Source organism: Pelobates fuscus, chromosome 4 (assembly GCF_036172605.1).
Source record: "Pelobates fuscus isolate aPelFus1 chromosome 4, aPelFus1.pri, whole genome shotgun sequence".
In the NCBI taxonomy this organism is placed as follows: domain Eukaryota; kingdom Metazoa; phylum Chordata; class Amphibia; order Anura; family Pelobatidae; genus Pelobates; species Pelobates fuscus.
This window is the reverse complement of record NC_086320.1, coordinates 140,829,137-140,845,249: the sequence shown is the minus strand read 5'-3', so window position 1 is coordinate 140,845,249 and position 16,113 is coordinate 140,829,137. Positions and strand designations below refer to the sequence as shown.

General features: G+C 36.0%; 1 protein-coding gene across 3 annotated transcripts in view; it reads left to right on the top strand.

Annotated features, from left to right (window-relative positions):
* The window catches only part of MBP (myelin basic protein), a 205,911-nt gene extending 190,857 nt beyond the window's left edge, over nucleotides 1-15,054 (top strand). For all 3 annotated transcript variants that reach the window (XM_063451638.1, XM_063451637.1, XM_063451636.1), the window contains 2 exons: nucleotides 310-438; nucleotides 13,480-15,054. In XM_063451638.1, the coding sequence (XP_063307708.1) occupies nucleotides 310-438; nucleotides 13,480-13,524 (174 nt within the window). In that variant the 3' untranslated portion in view covers nucleotides 13,525-15,054. The remainder of the gene's footprint in view (nucleotides 1-309; nucleotides 439-13,479) is intronic.
* Nucleotides 15,055-16,113: the final 1,059 nt, after the last annotated feature.

Genomic DNA, 16,113 nt, shown 5'->3' with positions numbered 1-16,113 from the left:
ATTAAAATGTTATACTTTCCAGATTTAGAGCACTGAGAAAACTCAAAAATGCAAAGATTTACTCAACATTTATATCAGATAATTCGTCTGTTTCACTAATGATTTCTATGTTTATTTTCATAGGTTGCTGCATTTAACTCTGTTATATTTACTGTTTGCAGGGCAAGGTGGTATTATTAGTGATTTTATTTATTTGATATGTGTGTCATTTTGGTTTGTCATGTTTGTCAGTTTCAGTAAGTGCTTTGATTCCAGTAAATAACACAATTGCTTATGACCACCCTAAACTGTCTGCTTAACTCTATATAGGGAGGTGAAGGTCAGAGACCATGTTATGCCTCTGGCACCAGGTATTTCGAGCACCACAAATCATCCCACAAGGGATACAAGGATGCGCATCGGGATGGCCAAGGAACCCTGTCCAGGATCTTTAAACTGGTAAAGAAATGACATATATACTAGTAAACAAAGATAATGGAATATTGTACTGATTAATAGACATTTAGCAAATACTTCAAGGTGCCATGCTTTATATTACAGTTCTGCCCACTGGTGGCCTTTTTGCTGGACTGCAACTTCCATACTTGGTGGCTTTCAGGCTTTCCCAATGTAGACATTACTAGAACAAGAGAACATAATTTCAATTTAAGCACTAGGACACTGAGGGAATGGGACACTGCATAAATACAAATTTTCAAAAAGTGAGAAGCTGGAGGACCTGACAAGGGCATGAGCCCCAAGTGACAACATATTTGGTGTTAATTATACACCACAGTGTGGAGGTGATGCTGTCACAATGTGATTTATAGAACATCAGAGCTTAGGGTTTGACTTGGGACACAGTGTTGGGATGGTTTTATGAGGGGCTTAAGTCAATACCTGTGGGAGTGGTCATATAATTTAATCTTTGGTTGAAGCCCCTGGTTATTTTCCACCCAGCAGCACTCCTGGGTAGAAGTGAAAATGCTGATTTAAATCATGTCTAGGCTGCCATTGAGACTGATAACCACACGAGGAATCTAGCACTGAGATTCCAAAATGGAAGTCTCATTTCCATGATTGTCTGTAAAAGAGCAGTGGTTAATACCAAGAGGCCAGCATATGCCTTTGGCTACAAAATATAGATATGTTTCTTGTAGCCACCCTACTGTCATTATTGACTGCGCTCTACTCACCTTCAAAGGATACCAACCACCATTTAGAATCTACTATTTTGCAAACCTGCATAAAGGTGCGTTTTTCAATTAATTGCCATAGCTACTACACCAAGATACAAGAGAAAGTTTGCCCAGCTAATTTTCCCTAAGCAAGTTGTCCATAAGACTTTATTTACTAAACATAAAGTTGTAGTGAATTGAAAAGTTTAGGCAAACCTAGCTAGAGTTACAGCTTGGCTTTTTTAGCCTACATTTTGCAGTGTTAATTCACTATAAGTCACTGATTAGTGAATAAATATTTAGTCGTTTTTTTGTTTTTTTTTCAAACTTCTGGTCAGAAATGGTTTTATATGTGTTGGTTTATTCACTAAAATAAGAATGCAGTGTGAATTCAGAGTGAATTTCAAATTTAAAGTCAAAATAGCCAAATTGGAAAAATCCTTTGTCAGCAATGTTTTACATTCTGCTACTCTAGCCTTAAAAGGACACTATAGTCACCAGAACAACTACAGCTTAATGTAGTTGTTCTGGTGAGTGTAATCATTCCATGCAGGCATTTTCATGTAAACACTGTCTTTTCAGAGAAAATGCAGTGTTTACAATACCTCTAGGGACATCTCTAGTGGCCACTTCTTAGATGACCACTATAGGTGCTCCCTGGGGCACTGCTGCACAGTGTGCAGCACTGCCGTTCACCGTCTCTATGCTCTGAATGGAGATACTGAACTTTCCTCATAGAGATGCAATGATTATATGCATCTCTATGAGGAGGTGCTGATTGGCCAAGTCGCCGTTTGGCCCTACCCCCTGCCCCTATTCTGGTCGATATCAGCCAATCTAATGCTTTCCCTATGAGAAAACATTGGATTGGCTAAAAATCATAAGATCTGATGATATCAGCAAGGAGGCAGATCAGGGGTGGGACCAGCACAGCTGGAAATAAAGCAAGTTTTCTTACCTTTTAAGGGTATTAACAGGGGACAAGCCATCTAAATGGTGGTTTTAACACTGTCGGGTCACGAATACATGTTTGTGTTTCTGACCCTATAGTGTTACTTTAAATTTGAATTTGACTTTAAATTCATCTTGAATTCTCACTTTAGTAATTAACCCTGATACTGTTTTACGTCTAAATGTATTTAGCCCAGCACCTAGTCATTATGTACAATGCTTGGTTATATTGGCACAAAATGTGTTCTTCTTTCCCTAGTCCATAAAGAAAAAAGTAAACAACAACAAAAAATCCAACATCTATTCTTTCAAATAATTCCCTTCGAATCCCAGAACAAAATTACTAAATACAGGAGCCGCAGGAGGAGGACATTTTTAGAAGAACTAAGCAGAGGGTAGAATGTTTAAATGAAAAAGCAGTTCAGTTTACACAATATATTATTATGTTTAAATAAAATGCAAATAAGTAATAAAAACACCCAGAATGCAATATTAGCTAATGAACTGCACACTTCAAATCAACAGGAGAAATCGAGAGATGAAACCTTTATAATGTGGATTAAAGCAAAACACTTTCTGTGTTTCTATGCCAATTATTTATTTACAACAAAAATCAGAACTCGAGTTATTGCATAAAATCTCTGCGGGAAGCCTCTACAATCTTTCTGTCTTCTGTTCTCTAGAGAGCTGGCAACCAGAAATGAGTTTTCTGAGTTGACGTGATTAGGATTAAGTGGAAAAAAAGTCAGCAGGGTAGTCCGTTACAGTCGCCCTAAAACTAGTCAGCTTTGTGGATAATTCACCTGCCGAGCTAGAAATCAAGAAAATGTTTCCACCTCAAAGTTAATCTTTTTTTAAGATTAATTTTGTGCAATGTCCTTTAAGTAATCTCCAATATTTAAATAGCATAACTGAAGCACATGTTTGTTTTCTTTTTTCTTTCATTTGCGCCATGAATCTAGCCGGCCTGTCTTCCAAATTTAGCAATTTTTAATCTATTTGTGGTTTTTGTTGAAGACATGCAGTGACGATGATGGCTTTTATTCCTTTTACATTGTAATGTCACATTACTACAAGTTAGTATTTATACCTGCTGTTATTATCTAGAATTGTGTGTTACTCCATCCTACATAAAAATCCTGATGAATAATACTGATGTAACTGGTTTATAAGTTAGGATAGAAATTACAAAATATAAAAAATAAATCTTAGCAAATCCGTTGTTACCTGCCTATATGACTGGGGGGAAAATATGGCTAATTAACTGGGGGGGGGGGGGGGGGGGGTCATATTTCATCAGAAAATACTTTGTATGGAGTTTGTGTGGGATTAGAAATGCAAGTATTGTAATGCAACTGACTCAAATGCCTTAAACATATATAATTTAGCTGTATGAAAAAAATGCAAGCCTTGTGGGGACTGCATTACCTGTATATTATTAATATCATTATATCCAGTTGGATAAAAATGTAAAGAAATAGTAATTTTAGTTCCTAAAATAGAAGTTCACTATTTCAATGGAACGGTTACCCTTTAGGAGCCACATTTCTTTGCCAATGAAACTCTACTGTCCAATGTCCATCGTTCGAGAAGCTCAGTACATCTGCTGTGTGTGCTGCAGAGCTCTCCAGTCAAATAATTTACATGTGTTTATTTTATGTAATATGACCAGGGACATCACTAAGCTTTGGTTTACACAATGGAAGGGTGGCAGCATTTTAAATTATAAAATAATGTACATTTATTTTAGAGTTGCATTAAATTATTGCTGCTGTCCTGCGCCACTAACTCACTTGAACCTGGTTTAAATGCTACAGAGGAGTTACTAGAAGTAGATTTACGATCTGGCAAACAGCTCCCTGCTTCTTTTCAGCTTAACCCCTTAAGGACCAAACTTCTGGAATAAAAGGGAATCATGACATATCACACATGTCATGTGTCCTTAAGGGGTTAAGGGGTTAAACACCAAAGAGTGCTTGGCTTCAGCCTCCTCTTCTCCCCTTAGTGCTGGCAGAGGTAGGGTGAAGAAGAAAGTTTACAACTCTTCTATGTGTCTGTGTGTTTAAATACTGCACTGCATGTTCTATTTAAATAAAATATTATAAATAGATCATTATGTCACATGCAAATTCTCATTAAAGGTGCACTATAGTATTAGGAATACACAACTGTATTCCAAACAATATAGTGTCCTTCTGCCTCTGTGCCTCTGTTCTGTCGCCCAGTAACGTGTAAGTCTCTGACCTGATTCCAGCACCAAGATCGCTCGGCGTTGGATAAGGCTCCTCCTTCTGCGACGTCATAGCCAAGGGGGTACATAATGCGCATGTGCAGCTAGACAATGAATTAGGCTTTGAATCAATGCTTTCTTGTGGGGATTTTTAAGATGCTAGATGTCCTCATGCAAAGCATTGATACTGTGCTACTCAGTCACATGACTTTGTTTATGTTTGAGCACATGGATGTCCACAGGATTTTTTCCAAGTGAAGGTAAAAGATTCTCCCTCCTTTTCCCCTCTCCTATCCCAATTCCTCTTCCCTATTGTCTACCTTTGTTGGCTCAAGAGAGCCCCATACCTCCTGGTGGGAGGTACATTTTAGTTACCCATTAATAGGAAAAATGATGTGTCCATGGTAGCAGTAGCTAAAAGACAGGTATATATCTGCGCAACATAAGAACGTAAAGGGACACTCCAGGCACCCAGAGCACTTCTGCCCATTGGAGTGGTCTGGGTGCCAACTCACATCACCCTTAATCCTGCAAGTGTAATTATTGCAGTTTTTATAAGTGTTTTAATTTTAAACAACGCTGGACATCCTCGTGCTATGAATGAGGATCTCCAGCGTCGCCGAAATCCCCATTGGAAAGCATTGAACAATGCTTTCCAATGGGGAGGTCTAATCTGCGCGCATGGCCATTGCCGCGCATGCGCATTAGGTCTCCCCCGCCGGCTGACCGCCGTGGGACATCGGCGCTGGATTCAGTTAAGTCACTGAAGGGGTTTTAACCCCTTTAGCAACATGGGATGGGGGGCTGGAAGGGAGGGTGGTCAAAATTAGCCACAACTATGCCAATATACACTTTCCATATTTTTACTGTAGACTTAGGGTAGTGCCCTACTATTCTTCTAATGATCAACTATCAATGTTGCTTGCTCAACATCATGTGATTTGGGATTAACTCAATAAATTAATGTTGTGTATTACAGTCCAAGTATGTGATGCTCAGCAAACATTTGAAGGTATTACAAAAAAGAGGGCAATTAGGAGTTAGTAAAAATGGACACAGAGGCTTGGATCCAAAATGGCTAGCATTTGCCAATCCAGATGCTGTTATTACATTTCTCATGATGTTCAGCCAATCAAAGGGATGACTAAGAATCATGAGATGTGCATTTCGCAGCAGCTGCACTACAAATCCATAATGATCATTTTGACAATACACAATAAACTGTATGAAAAATAATGTAGTTCTTTGTCTTATATCTTTTCAAATATATTTTATTAAAAATATATGTTTACAATAACTTTTACAATAAAAAAAAAGAAAATACCATAAATGTTATACATAAAAAGAGTAGATATCAATGAATCAGTCCATTTGATAACGTAGTGTACATAACATGACACAACAATATTTAGTTCAGATAATTGCGTAATAGAATAAAAAAATTTTGTTGTCAAACTATTTTCCAAATACATTTCTTTATGCAAGCAATCAAAACCTATATTCTCTTTTAATTTGTTTCCCATTCATCCCAGTAGTGTCTAAGGTTATCTAACTGCAAAAGAAGGTTGTCTGAGAGCCAGTTCGTAACCCTTATTTTTTAGTATATAATTAACTTCTTTTTTATAGTAGGGATTGTTGGTTATCTCCAGTATATGGGGATGACCATAGTAGCAGCTAAAAGGATATGTCCAATTATAATTTTATCAATTTTTTTCAATAGTATCAGGGAAGAATTTGAATAAAGACAATTCTGAAGTGAGTACAGGAATATTAGAATTTTATTTTTGGATTAATTTATGTATTTTCTGCCAAAATTGTGTGAGTTTAGGACAATACCAAAAAACATGTGAAAGCGGGCTAATCATTCCACAGTTTCTCCAACATTTATCTGAATATCTGGAGTTCATTTTATTCAACCTATAGGGGGGGAAAATACCATCTATAAATTATTTTGAAATGGTTTTCCCAATGATTGGAGCACTGTGTAATTCCTTTAAGAGCTGGTAGTTCTTATTTCTATATTAATATATTGTCCTTATTATATTGCAGTGAATAATAACTCATAATATTGAATATAGGCCTATTACTTCATTAGTCAACATTTAAAAATTAAAATTTAGTCAATAAGCTGTTAAATGTGTAGTGGTGTATTTGGGAATGTGGTCCTCTGGTGTAAAAACATTGGGAACCGCTGCTTTAGAGGAGTTATTGATTATTTGTTAAGTTTACATTTTAGATTACAGCAGAGTAATTGATGATGGGGACATGCTGAATATCATTGTTAAATTACAGTTGTGTTCAGATTTTCTTTAACATCAGCATTAGAACGTAATGTCCCTAAGGTTGTTGTGGCTGTTCTGTTGTGTCTATTGATTGAACTAAGTAGATTACAAGTTGCTGATCAATACATTGTTCTAGTTATCCGCTGCATGCATCATCATCTGTTCCTGGGTGAAAGCTTTCAATAGGCTAATGCCTAATCATTTGTGATTGTTCAATTAAAGGGGAACAATCAATTTCCAGTATTTTTAACAATATATTTTTTTATCTTCTATATTTAACGAGTATATGTTTTAAGAACTGAATTTATTTTTTTATTAAATGTGGAAATACACACACCGGTTATTTAGTTCTTTCTTGAAATTGAGTGGCTCCATCTTGGCTCCATGACTTTTTTTTGTAAGAAAAAGAACAAAAAAAAACAAAAAACACCAGTATTTGAAAGAGGGAGAGAAACAGACAACCAGGAGTTGTTTGTTCGTGGTAGTCTTGCCCAGGACATGTATTGGAACTTCCAAAATGAATCAATGCACTGAAACGCCTACTACTCCTGGGCAGCCATAATGACCATAGTGCTCATCACCCTAAATACATAAAATAAAGCCCCCCCAAAAATTACCTGTGCACTATTCAAATTCCCTATGCAAATTTACATATTTTGAGGTTTTTATTTAATATCAGTAAATGGCCATTAAAGTGTAAGCTCACCTGCCACATTAAGGCAAAACCACATAGGGGAGAGTATTTAAAGGTACACTCTACAAATAAAATATGTAATGGTTCATATTTGTGTAAAACATATTTGTGCCAGGGAAGAAGAGGAGAGACGAGGGCTTGCAGTAGTTGCAAATACTATATTTTCATATACCTCACATGCAAAATTAATTACACAAATATGTACTAAACTGCTGCTTATGTAATTTATGGAGTGTGAGCAGAGCTGCAGTAATGAGTTTGCAAACACCTTGCCCTGTCAAAACAGATCACACTGAGCCAATAACAGTGACCTATAGAGGCTTAAACACACAATGCAGTTTGCCTTTGATTTTTCATTAATTTGAATGTAGTAACTGGACGTCATTTATTGACAGAGAAAATTATTGCTAGTTATCTAAATGCTGTGTGTATGTGAAATGTTTTAGCTATACACTGGGGTTTGCTTTGAAAATCTAATCATTGCAGAGGGTCTATAGTTCTGTAGTGCACCTGTGCCAAGTTCTGTACTTGGCATTGTAAAGTCAGCTTGTTCAATGGAATCTGGTGGGCTTAAATCCCATTTGTTAAGTTTGGAAGTAACTCCCAGGCAAACCAGCTTTTAGGCATTGTAAATCAGAAAAGGGACATTTTGAAAGCAGATTTTAAAAAATGCTTTGACAGTTCACAAGAATCCATTGCTTAATGTGAAATGAAAGAACTAAACGGAATTAAATATGCAATAGCAAACTGAATTCTGTTACAAAGCAATATGCAACTTCACCAGGTTTTAAAGGACCACTCTAGGCACCCAGACCACTTCAGCTTAATGAAGTGGTCTGGGTGCCAGGTCCTTCTAGGGTTAACCCATTTTTTCATAAACATAGCAGTTTCAGAGAAACTGCTATGTTTGTGAATGGGTTAAGCCTTCCCCTATTTCCTCTAGTGGCTGTCTCATTGACAGCCGCTAGAGGCGCTTGCGTTATTCTCACTGTGAAAATCACAGTGAGAGCACGCAAGCGTCCATAGGAAAGCATTATGAATGCTTTCCTATGTGACCGGCTGAATGCGCGCGCAGCTCTTGCCGCGCGTGCGCATTCAGCCGACGGGGAGGAGAAGAGGAGGATCGGAGGAGGAGAGCTCTCCGCCCACCGCTGGAAAAAAGGTAAGTTTTAAACACTTTCCCCTTTCCAGAGCATGTTTTCCTGGCACTAGAGTGGTCCTTTAATGTGTTTATTTTTTTTTAATTATCCTTGTATATGCTATATATATATATTATTTATATGTTTATTTTATTTTTTTTATTATTATTATTATTATTATTATTATTATTCAATTTTCTTCTTTTTTTTTTCTGGTCACTGATACTTTGGGGTCATAGCCCATGCTTTTGTCCATTGTTGAGAAATGCAGGATGGAGTGTGAAACACAATGCCTGTCTGTGCTCATTTGCATCTCAAGCTGGGAACTCAGGGATAGTTGTAGAAACATTATTTCTCGAGTTTCTTTTCTCAAGAAGGACTTTCAAGTGTGTGTGTGTATCTTAAATGTTAGACATTTCCTATGGTATTTGGGGAACTTCTAAATAGGCTTTGTAACTTTGTAACAATTTAGATATGCACTGAGAGGTTTTCAATCTGCTCTTTATGGAAACTCCCACCTTAAGGTAATGCTATATTACACTAATTGGAAAAAGGCAATGGTATAATTAAATTAGTGAGAGTACAAAGATGTCATCTGCAGAATACCTGGCCTTCAAAATGTAACTGGAAAACCATATAAAAGCAAAGGGATTTTCCAGATATAAAATTGACGCTGTGTCAATAAGTAAGGTTAGAGGCAAGTTCCATGATGCTTTGTCATTCTAAAGGCATGCAAAGCACCTGGGGATCTACCTTTTGTGCACCCCTGCTCTACATAATATTTTGTTTGCACATATACAGCAGTTCAGGGGTGTCTGTCTTCTTTTAATGCATTTGGAAAAGTGTATTAAAAATGGAGAGAGAGTGACATAACCATAAGTCTATTCTGAAATAATAACACTTCCACTGGGTCCTGGAGACATAATAATAAACTATTACTCTGAGTGGTTTGTGGATGTCTGCAGAAACAATTTCCCTAAAACATGCATTATCTTGTGTATCTTTTATATTATGTTTTTGTTTATTTTATTTTTTTTAAATGGAGCACACAAAGGCGTTCATACAGATACGCACTTGTTGGGGCTACCTTGCAGGCTGTCTGGCTCTGTTGCCATCAATCATTCTGTCCCTCTTTCCTGGGGAGATTGAGATTTTACATTGTAAATTATTTTTACCCAATATTGCTCTGTGTGATGATACACAGCATTAGGGGAATTGGGAACACGGTCTGCCGTCTAAAATAGGTAAATCATGCAATGTATTTATAATATATAGAAAAGCCTTTCATTTCATGTGGGAGGTTATACATTTCAGTCAAAACAGGCCATTGACATCAATATAAAAGATGATCTGTAGACAGCATCCTGCATCTTTTCTTATCCTAGCAACATCTTGTTCTATATGTCCCTGTCACAGCACAGGCTCTGAATGGAAAATATGACAAAGTATTGAAGAATGTAGAAGAGAGTACTGTCTGCTATTATGATAATTATACTTTTCTAGCCATAACTGAATTTCTTCTGCATCAGAATATAATCATGTCTATTAAATGCAGAGTGAGTGATTGCAGCAAAATCTGCTAAGCTGATCCATTTATCAAAATTTGAATGTGAAACTATTTTAAAAAATATAAATAAATGTATATATGAGACAGACTCATCAGAACATAAAATTACACATTTTCTCTATTAGAATGTTCATATTTTTTTTGTCTTACAGGGTCTTCAAACTAAAATGGGAATAGCTGGACATTCAGTGAATTTCAAATTTAAAGTCAAAATAGCAGAACTGAACACAGATTAACTTTTTCCAAGTTGGCTATTTTGACCTAAATTGTGAAATTCACTTTGAATTTACTTTGATTCCTGGCAATCATCACTTTAGTGAATAACCCTGTTAGTAGAAATATGACCCATTGTCACCATAACACTTTAAATATAAATACAATTGTATATGTCCAGTAAATGGTATTGATGCACACAGTAACATTTATTGCACTCCAGGCAAATAAAGCTTTTAGGTTTTGAAAAAAAAAATGCCTCCACCATAATGTAATTATGTATGACGTCTGTAAACTGATAGTCCTAAAGTAAGCTAATCATGCCATTAGTTAATTTTAGGACTGTCAGTTTACAGTCACTATTGTCAACAAAACAACATTAGCTTAATGAAGCAGTTTTGGTGTGTAGATCATAGTACTGCAGTTTCACTGCAGTGGCGCACTCTGCCATTTAGAAGTTAAATCACTTTGTTTATGCATCCTTAGGCACACCTTCCTGAATGTGACTTACACAGCCTTCCTAAACACTTCCTGTAAAGAGTCATCTAATGTTTACACTTCCTTTATTGCAAATACAGTTTAATTTAAAATTGCTTATTTTCTGCTCTGTTAATAGCTTGCTAGTCCCTGCAAAAGCCTCCTGTATGTATTTAACGTTCAATTTACAGAGCAGGAGATACAAACTTTTAAAGTAAGTCACATCTAATTGAAATTGACACTATTTTGTTTTCATGCAGGCAGTGTCAGTCACAGACACTAGAGCTGGCTAGAGCTGCATAAACAAAAGTGACCTATACACACAAACTGCTTTATTGAGCTAAACATGTTTTGGTGACTATAGTGTTTCGTTACCCTGTCAATGTATGTATCCTGTCCTATTGTGTTTAACACCCCGCCTCCTACAGACTGTAAGCTCAATTGAGCAGGGTCCTCTTCTTGCTGAAGTTTTCTTGCAATTGTCCTATTTCTAGTTAAATTCCCCCTCTTATAATATGGTAAAGCGCTACATAATCTGTTGGCGCAATATAAATGGCAATAATAATAATAATAATATTGCCCTGAAAATCTGGAATGCCTCTGCTTGTGAAGTGGTTCATTCAAAAGTGCATGTTATAGATATTATACTGGTCCTGAAACTTTTGCAATAAATAGTCTAGCAATAAATAATTCATATTCCATATGATTGGATATTTTCTTGTATTTGCTCCATCATATGGGACTGGAGATATTCTCGTCATATATTTCCACCTTGAGATGAATTGAACATTTCTAATTGTAGATAAGGAGGAAGTTGAAATAGCTACAAGACTCACTGTAATTACTGTGTGCTATGCTGTGTATCAATTTAAGTTTTGTATACGGCAGTAATGCAGTTGCAGTGGAAAATATATTTGCATAAATCCATGGAATATTACTATCAAAGTAGGTCATAACGCTGTATAATTAATAAGCAGCAACATTAGTAAAGGCTGCAGGAGCATGTTAAACATCGCCTGGATCTGCAGATGTTCTACCGATGTATTGTTACTTCTGTAGCTGGTATGGCAATGTAATATAACCAGCCTCTCTGCTCTGGTCCTTAAAAAAATGAAGACATTAATATCTTCACAGGGACAGACCTTTTCACTGGAATTTCCTTAAACTAAAATGTGTCATTTTCCATTTGATCTGTGTTTCAGAAGTTATTTTGTCCTCCCTTAAAAGCCTAAGAAACCGCAATTCAAAACAGAAAATACATTTACTGGCCAGTACTTGAATACCAGCCAGAAATGTTGCACAACTGATAACTGCCAGCAGATCTTTTGGGAAAATTACTTTTTTTAATATGTGATTTAATAGAGGGCAAATTTCTTTTTTGGCATTCTGAGAGTGGCTGAACTATATTTTGTAATTCCCACTATGTTGTTCACCCTGACACCTTCAACATTTCCAGAGAGCAATTAATTCTAGAAATGGATGTAACTGAATACAGGTGTTAAGAACACCACATTTTAGGTGCAAATAATTCAGAACTTGGCCACCCATACAGAATATTGAAAGCCAGTGAGTGCAAGGCGAAGAGAATAACATTAACATACAATCTTGTGAGTTTGTTGGAGACTAGTAATTTTATTACCAATAAACCTTAGTCATAGAGTGAATTATAATGTTTTTCAATGTCATCAATTAAAAATATTCCAATAGTATTTCCTTAGCTTATTTTCCTTTAGTGGGAAACCATGACTATATTGGATAATTTTATTCATAGAAAACCAGCAGAAGAACGGATAAATCAGTGATAAATATGAATATTTATATTATCACAGGGCGCTGCTCTTTTGCAGGTCTGGAGAATGGCATAGCAATACAGAAAGGGTGGCATTGTAAAAACATGTTTTTATTCTGATGATGTAGTGAGATAGTTTATTTATTAAAAAAAACCTGACTCCATGAAAAGGTTTTATAGACAATTTGTATTTTATTTGCATTACGTTCGCGTTGCTGGAATGCTTTTAAAACGTTGTCTCATAACAAACTTTGTGTTAGCCCAGGGCTTACTTAATATGATTTGTCTGTTCCAAACTGTACTGAAAATAAAATATGGTTGTGGTTTCGAGTCCCAACCCAATCCTGCGCTAATGCACGCTTGCCTTCCACCCTTCTTAATGAGCTCATTGAGAAAGAGAAAGGCAGTTGTGAGCTAACACTGAGCGCGTGCCATGTCTTTTAGCTCGGTGGATGTAAAATAAAAGCTCCCTGGCTGTCTGATATGCACTCTTATATTTGGGAGGCAGGAACCTCTTCCCGACTGTCAATTTGTATTGAAATCGGCACTTTCATAAACTGTCACAAATGTGAGAGACTACAGACACATAAATCATTTTAGCGAGCTGAAGTGCTTTAAGTGTGTGGAGTGTTCCTTTAATACCATCTTGATGGCTACCCCTATACAAGATTAACATTTATGAACTATCCCAACTCATTTTAATCTGCTTCAAAGGAACTAGATTCACAATATAAAATTAGCAAGTAAGATTAGGTAATTAAATGCTGTGTGTGCTCCACAACTGATTTACCTATATTGTTTATTATTCCTTTCATGAATTATAAGTATCTAGAAATATGTTTACTGATGCTATTTGAAAACACTGTCTCTATGGTTGTTAGAATTGTAACATTAACCAGGAAAATAATTTAACTTGTCTTGTATTATTGCTCAGGATTTAGTGTCTGCGATCTATAATGTTCTTCATTGTTTTCTTATAGGGAGGAAGGGACAGCAGATCTTCTTCACCCATGGCTAGACGCTGAAGTTATCAAGATGTCCTCCAGATTTGATGTAACCGTCTCGATAACCTGAAGTGCCATTAAAAATAATAATACTAGTTTATACATAATAATCACCTAGATAGAGACACAATCTGTCATTTAATGTGTGTGAGTTGTGCGCGCAGTTAGGGTCTACAACGTCCTGTTGGCAGTACCATTTATAAGTTTGACAATGGTGAAGGGAAGCATGGTTGGCAAGCCTGCTGTCTATATTATTAGCAAAAATAATTTACTGGTATGAGTAGCTAATTACCTGTTTATACAAATTAAACCACTGTGACCTACATGGCTTTGATATGGATTACAACAGTCAGATGGCAAACACAACAGCTCGTCTGGGAAGACGAGATAATAAGCTCATTAAAACATTTTGGAAGCCTCTGATTTTGTTGTTGTAATCTAAAAATGGTAGAAGGTCACATAAAAAAACAAAAACATTTACAATTTGGATTTTTTTTTTTCCTTGAGGTTTGAGTTTTCCAGACTGCTTTTTTCATTTTGGTTTTGATAACATCCATTCTCTCTCACATGCATGTTTTTCTTTCATATTAGTTAGAGACAGCAGCTGAAAAGAGTGTTAAGGTAAACAGGTTCTTAGGTATGTGAATAGTGTGCGGTGCGGTTAAAAGGTCTGGTGCAGAACCACGAAAAAAGAGAGCGAGAAGGAAAATATCTAGGTTCAGAGCACTGTTCTAACCAGATTATGGGAGGAGAGAAATGGTGAGAGAGATGACTATTGAAGAGGTCTGCAGCCTGCACATATCCACAGGGGCATACCCGGGTACTCTGCACAGAGATATATCTAACTGCATACTTTTACATGGAAGATATAGTAATCATGTCACAACTCATTATCCACGCTTTATTCACATAAACGGAACATGCACACTCAAAATGAGCAGGTGATCCATAGTGTTCTGAAGAATATTAAATTGTTGTAGTATTGTTGCCGCATAGTAATATACTAAGATGTACTTATTAAGAGTTAGATAATTAACTTTATCATCTTTACTTACATTCTATTAACATCAAAGGCACTGAAAAATCAGGTGCACCAAGTGGCTCTTCTGAATTGCACTGGTTTTATTATTTTTCTTTTAATTAAGTAAAAATGTACATTATAATGATCGTTATTTAATGAATATGATTTTTCTTTTATTTTTACAGTGAATTTAAACACATTTTGTAGGGCTGTGGTGTTTACCCATGTTGCCAATTAAAGAATACGCTGTTAATAAATACCTTTGCTCTTGCTAGATCTGATATATAACATTTATCTTTAGATTAAAATAAATGGCTACTTATATATTCTGCAAGAAATCATATGAGCTTGAAGACACACTAATTTCTGCATACAGCTTATTAAAAGGTACATGTTAGGATCAACATTGACATCATCATGAGCGTGACCCAGAGATTTTCTATACCTAAGTTTACCCAACAGAAATAGCAAACACTATTTATTTTATGGTGTTATTAAATGTATTGAAATAAAATAATATTATAATTAAATTGATTACTTTGATTTCTGTATGTACCACTGTGAGAATCTTACTTTTAATTGCATGGTCTCCGATCAATGTGTTTGAGAATAAATAAAAATCCATATTAAAATGAGTGGGGGGCAGCAAACACAGCGACGAGCTAATCCTTTAAAACGAGAATTCTATGTCGACAAAGGGAGATGTTTATTTCAGGCAGAAAATGTGTACAGAGTGAAGTACTTACCGAACCAAAATCCAATGGACAATAGTCATGTGTCGTCTCAGGAAAGTAGGGTTTAATTCTTCACATTTATGGCACACCTCACTTACAGACCTATCAAATACAACTTAGTTCATGGACAGTCCTACCTCTTTTGAACTGATTCATACTTGTAGCCATGTTCACCTTGATATACAGAACAGACCCTTTTCCTAAGGACTGTACCCACAGGAAAAGGAACATATCTGTGCCAGAGGATTCCATTGTTACCTGGTATGGTGGGTACTTTTAATGAGGGAGCACAAGGTGCATTTTAAATAAAGAGGAGAAAAGATTACATTATTCAATTCAACTTAAAAATACACATTAAAACATGGTGTACTAAACAATTAATATATTGTTAATAATGCAGTGGCTGCTTGCTGACTCAACAGTTTTTGTCCATGAATAAGGCATTGAGACGATGCAGATGCTGAAGATATGATTGGCAGTGAAATGCAACAGCACTGTAATTATCTTATGGCGGGTACCCCTAATATGGAATGAGTACGAAAATGTAATCTACACAATGACTAAAAAATTAACTCAAAAATTAAAAGAGAAAGCAGGAACCTAGACTTTAAATTTAACAAAATAATTGTTTTATTATAGGAGAAAAAGCACATAAAATGTATTGCATCATAAAACAATGAGAAACATGTACATTCCTCTCACAAATGAAAATGAATGTATTGGCATTGATAATGCCTATGCGTTTCTCTACTCTTTCCACTTGACTATGTCCATCTGCACAACATTACAATGAAATACGTCTTCTCAAATCTCAATCAATCCCTAAAATACACCTGTAACCTCTCTATTTTATGA